The 5,353-nt window shown below is 39.2% G+C and overlaps 1 protein-coding gene across 5 annotated transcripts in view; it reads right to left on the reverse strand.

The window, feature by feature from the left end:
• slx4 (SLX4 structure-specific endonuclease subunit homolog (S. cerevisiae)) overlaps positions 1-5,353 on the reverse strand; it is a 31,058-nt gene that overhangs the window by 25,570 nt on the left and 135 nt on the right. For 4 of the 5 annotated variants that reach the window (XM_060840627.1, XM_060840626.1, XM_060840625.1 and 1 more), the window contains exons 2-4: positions 2,939-3,381; positions 1,774-2,052; positions 433-613 (exon numbers count right to left, since the gene is read on the reverse strand). In XM_060840627.1, coding sequence (XP_060696610.1) covers positions 433-613; positions 1,774-2,052; positions 2,939-3,296 — 818 coding nt within the window. In that variant the 5' untranslated portion in view covers positions 3,297-3,381. Of the gene's footprint in view, positions 1-432; positions 614-1,773; positions 2,053-2,938; positions 3,382-4,031; positions 4,134-4,670; positions 4,720-5,353 lie in introns of those variants that run through there. The other variant, XM_060840624.1, reaches the window with a different exon arrangement.

Genomic DNA, 5,353 nt, shown 5'->3' on the forward strand with positions numbered 1-5,353 from the left:
TTTTTTTTAAGAATAAAAGCAAAATACAGCCTATGCTGGAATTCTGAAACAAACACAGAAAAAGCTGGAGAACCTCAACAGGTCCAGCAATGATGAGAGAAACAGGTTAATGTTTTGAATCCAATATCATTCTTCTTCAGAACTGAAGTGTCATATTAGACTCTGAACAATAACTCTGTTTCTCTCTCCAGAGATGCTGCCAGACCTGTTGAGTTTCTCCAGATTCTTTTTTAACCTATTTCAACCATTCCTTGACTGCAAGAACTTAAACTATTAGGTGAATAAAAATTAAATAAAATGGACATGTATGAGCTCCAGTCAGTTAAAACTGAATTAATAAAACATCTGGCAGGGTGGTCCCTTGAAGAACAGGATTTGAGAAATTATCAGTCAGAGGATAATCAGAAAGGTTTGTGTTCAGATGCCTTTTACCTGTTGATGTGCTGAGTGCGTCGAGCAGAGTTCATGTTGGAAAGATCCTTCTGACAGATTACACAAAAAAAGAGCCCATTGTCTTCAAGAGTATAGGCCTCAGTTGCTCCCAACTCCTGTTGTATTGTCCACGCCAAGGCCAGATCACTGTCAGCCAACCTATGGCAGTCATCAGCTACAGCTAAGTGGATATCATCATATTTAACTCTGTAAATCTCATTATACTCAGAAATTTCCAAGCAAAAATCAGACAATCATTAGGTCACCACAAGCAATTCTAATGTATTCAGGGCTCAAGGTTAAGATGGCAATATAAACTCCTCAGCTAAACTAAAGCATCTTAAAATATTCAATCAAGCTCCTCACACAGAGCATAACAGCGCAGTACAGACCCTTCCGCCCTCGATGTTGCGCCACCCTGTCATACTAATCTGAAGCCCATCCCACCTACACTACTGCATACACGTCCATATGCCTGTCCAATGACGACTTAAATGCATTTAAACTTGGCGAATCTACTACCGATGCAGGCAAAGCATTCCATACCCTTACTAATCTGAGTAAAGAAACTACCTCTGACATCTGTCTTATGCTTATCTCCCCTCACTTTAAAGTTGTGTCCCCTTGTGTTTGCCGTTCCCATACTTGGAGAAAGGGTGGACAGGAAGAGCCTATCTAACCCTCTGATTATCTTATATGTCTCTACTAAATCTCTCCTTAATACACCTTCCATATTTTCTGCCTTCCGACACTTTATGGATCCTACCTCAGCTTTCTCATTGAAGTTTCTATCCTCCATTCTGACCAATATGTCCTCACCATTGAAATTAGTCACCAAGTCTTAATATACCAAGGAGGGATCTTTAAAGATCAAATAAAGCATTCTAGTTATAAGGGAACAATGACCCATTGAAACACAATTTAGGTACACAATATGGAGTAAGTATTATGAAATGCAGCTAATTAGGATTAGGTGGTGTCACTACAATGTGAATAACCATATATTCAAAGTAGAAATTAGGGTGGCACAGCTCAGGACAACAGTGACACAAGTGCCCATAGAAACAGGGAACATGGGTTTGATCAATCCAGTTGTTGAGCTGCTGATCTCAACTGTAGACAGACAAAGCCCAGAGAAGTGAACACAGGATGAACAATGTTCCCTGTGCTGTTAATCATTAGAGCTCAAAGAGTGTATCAACACATCTCAATTTAGACTTTTTAAGACTGCATAACTAAATCACAGACTAGCAATGCACAAAAGAGCAGCAAGCAAAACATGCATAGAATTTAATGAAGTACTTTCAAGATGGATAATAAAAGAACTTCTGATGAACGAACCATCTTCTTCAGAAATAAATGAAGTAGGAAGGGATGTTACAGTTGAATGACTGTCTGTTCGACCATTCTTTTTGTTTGTGTCCAAGGAACAGAATTCTTCATTCTTCTCATCCTCTTGGATAGACATCATTTTCACATCATTGCTATGTCGCAAACGTTCAGGTTCCTTTCTCCTAAATCTCTGCATATTTCCCAAAACTCGTTCTTTCACACCTAGGCCTTTGTTAACAGTTTTCTTCATAATTGCTGAATGGCTGAGCCTATGGATCCACATACTGTCTGCAAATAGCAAGGGTCACATTTAACAGATAAGTAACCACTATTGGCATACATCCAAATTATCAGCACTCCTTTATTGTCTTACCAAAGACTCTTTTCAGGTCAAAGTTTTTAAATGATGAAAGATTTGATGCAATAAATAATGTAGACATTTTTTCAAAAAAGTCAAATTCAGCTCAAAGATTTTCTTGTCAGAGAGATACTTGCTCCTTTTAAAAATATTATGCTGGCAAATGGGACTGGAATAACTTAGGATGGACAGCATGGACAAGTTGGACCAAAAGATCCATTTCCATGCTGTACAGCTCTATGACTGACTCTATCTCTTTCTGCCCCTCACTTTTTTTCAAGATCTGTTCTTTACATTGCGGATGGCATTTACCACTATGCAGAATTACATACTGACGAAGCAATGCCCTCTTGGCATTATCCCCTGATGACCCAGTAGCCCCTAGGTAATTCCCTTCTAACAAAGTGGCACTCAGCACTATGCCTCCAACTGAGCAGGACTGCATCAGTACTCCATATGAGTGTTCAATAGGTGGCATGGCAAAGTTTCTGGTGTGAGACATTTACCTGTCATTGAGAAGATTAAGTATGAGTGCTGCACTAATCCAAACTAACAGAGTAAATCTGCATCTACACTAAATTTCTGCATTATTCAACAGTTAAATGTAAATGTGACAGCTAACATAATACAAATTTCAATATGTTAACCTCTTAATGCCCTCACATCGTAATTGCTTTTACAACTTGCAAGTCTGACCACTGACTTTTTAATATGTTTATTAACTGAAAAACTATTTGAAAATTGCATGAATAAAGAATAGCAGTATGAAGAATTAATTGTCTAAGTATGCTTTTTGAAATTCTATTGATATCTTACCTGGTAGGCTATCCTTAACAGTCCCAGAGCCCTCTAAAGCCTCAGGCTTTGAAGGCTGAAGCACAGTGACATCTTTTATTGTCACTTGTCTGCTGCATGAAGGGGCAGGTAGATCATGTGCCAGACATTCAGTTGTCCTACTGTTTTTCCACTCTGCTGTTCCATCACTGTTGGTTTTGCTCTCATTAAAACAACTTGCTTCACTGTTCAAGATTTGTTTCTCTCTTAATTTTGTCTTTGCTACAAACGAATTGGTGCGGCTCCAGCAGACTGATTTGCATTTCTTCCCTTCAGCTTCAACTGGGCATCTAGATGTTGTCTTGCAGAGTTCAACAAAATCATCATCTGATTCATCCATCAGTTCAAAGTGTGCAACATTACAAGGCAGAAACTGGAGATCAACTTTAACCAGAATTCAAAATCATCCTGCGTTTATTGGTAGCCTGTGAACAAGACACCATACAGAAAAGTATGAATGCACTGAAATCAAATTTCTCTCCATATAAATCATCCTTTCCCTAAACCTAACTCTGGTAGAAATCTCTCACCCACCCATAAATCATCTTCCTATACAAACCAGCATCTAAGACCAAATTTAGCATGACTTAGAATCATAGAGTCATAGAGATGCACAGCACGGAAACAGACCCTTCGGTCCAACCCGTCCATGCTGACCAGATATCCCAGCCCAATCTAGACCCACTTGCTAGCACCCGGCCCATATCCCTCCAAACCCTTCCTGTTCATTTACCCATCCAGATGCCTTTTAAATGTTGCAATCGTATTAGCCTCCTCCATAGCTGGGCAGCCAGTGAAAAGTTAAAATATCAGAAATGCAGTGAGGAAAGATCCACAGTGACCATATCCAGGACTGCAGTCCCCTAATGCAGTGTTTAAAGTCAGGCTGAGATAACTTGACAGAGGCTGGTATCCCATCACCAAATCACCCTTTACTTATAGACGGAGAGTCTAGAAGGAGACCAGAATTACACACAATATTCCAAACATGGCCAAAACAACATCCTATACAGGTACAACATGACCTCCCAACTATCACTTAAGGCATATTAAATGAGCATTCTAGAATCCCTACCTCCAGGAGATCCAGAGTCAAGTGAAAATCCATGATTTCATGGTCAAGTTAGTTAGGTTCATTATGTAGCCAAACCTATCTTTCCAACATGCATGCCAACAGCTGGTTGAAGAGAGAGATTCCTTATCAGTATGTGATGGAAAAACATTGAGAATCTCGACTATCACAGCTTCTGTGGACAACATGCACGTAAAAGTGCACATTACCACAGTAATTGAAGACTGAGTGAATGTGTTATATAAACAGGTGTCCTTGTATACTAATCACATTGCAAACATGCAAGTGTATTAAGTGATCAGGAAAGCAAACTGTCTTTTATGATAAAGTAATTGGACAACAAATCTTACAATTACACTGGGCTTTAGTAATACTGCACCTAGAAGTATGTGTACAATTTTGGTCTCCTTGCCCAAGGAGAGATTGCAACAAAGTTTACTCAACTGATTCAAGTGTTTGAGAAGATTGTTCAATGTAGGGAGATTGAATAGAATGAACCTTTTTTCAAAATCCAAAGCCTTTACTCATAATGAGGCAATTTAATTGAATAAGCATGACATTATAGATGCTGGAGTGTACAATTACAGACCAGTCTCAGAATTATGGTTGACTATTTAGAATGGAGACAGGGAAAGTTCTTACCACAGAAAGTTGTGAATCTTTGGAAGACTACTTCAGAGCTTTGTGGATGCTGTCAGCGTTTAAAATATTCAAATTAGACACTGCTATATTTTTTAGCTACAAGAGGAATAAAGAATATGCAGATAATGCTAGAAGTTGATTGACATATGATCTTACTAAATAGCGCACTAGTCTCAAAGGGCCGTGTGGAATCCCCTATTTAAGTCCACTCGGCCCCTTCACCCTACTACTATTTAGTTAGCGTCTGGTTGATCTGTATCTTCACTCCATATCTCCTCACTTTGGTCCCATAACCTTTCCCAGTTCTGAAATTAGATCAACTAGATCCTAAACTCAAAAGCTTTTCTGAATGGGAATGGGGTTAAGGTGAAGGATAGAGAGTTCCAAATGTACACACATCTTTGTGTTTCTTGATATGTGGCTGGCTCTAATTTTAACGTTTTGCCCCCATTGTTCTTAACGCTCTTCTCTTTCAGAGGAAGATTTATCTCTATCCATCTTACCAAATCCTTCAAACCATCCAAAATTGCTAATCCCTAGGATTTCCTACACTCGTTGTAAACACAGCCTCAGAATTTAAACCGCTCAACCTCAGGACTTTTTTTTTCTCTATCCCCGGAGCTGCTATCAAAAGCAAGTGTGTCTGAGAAACAATCCGGCCAATCTTGGCGGAAAATACTCAC

The sequence above is a fragment of the Hemiscyllium ocellatum genome, chromosome 20 (assembly GCF_020745735.1).
Source record: "Hemiscyllium ocellatum isolate sHemOce1 chromosome 20, sHemOce1.pat.X.cur, whole genome shotgun sequence".
NCBI lineage: Eukaryota > Metazoa > Chordata > Chondrichthyes > Orectolobiformes > Hemiscylliidae > Hemiscyllium > Hemiscyllium ocellatum.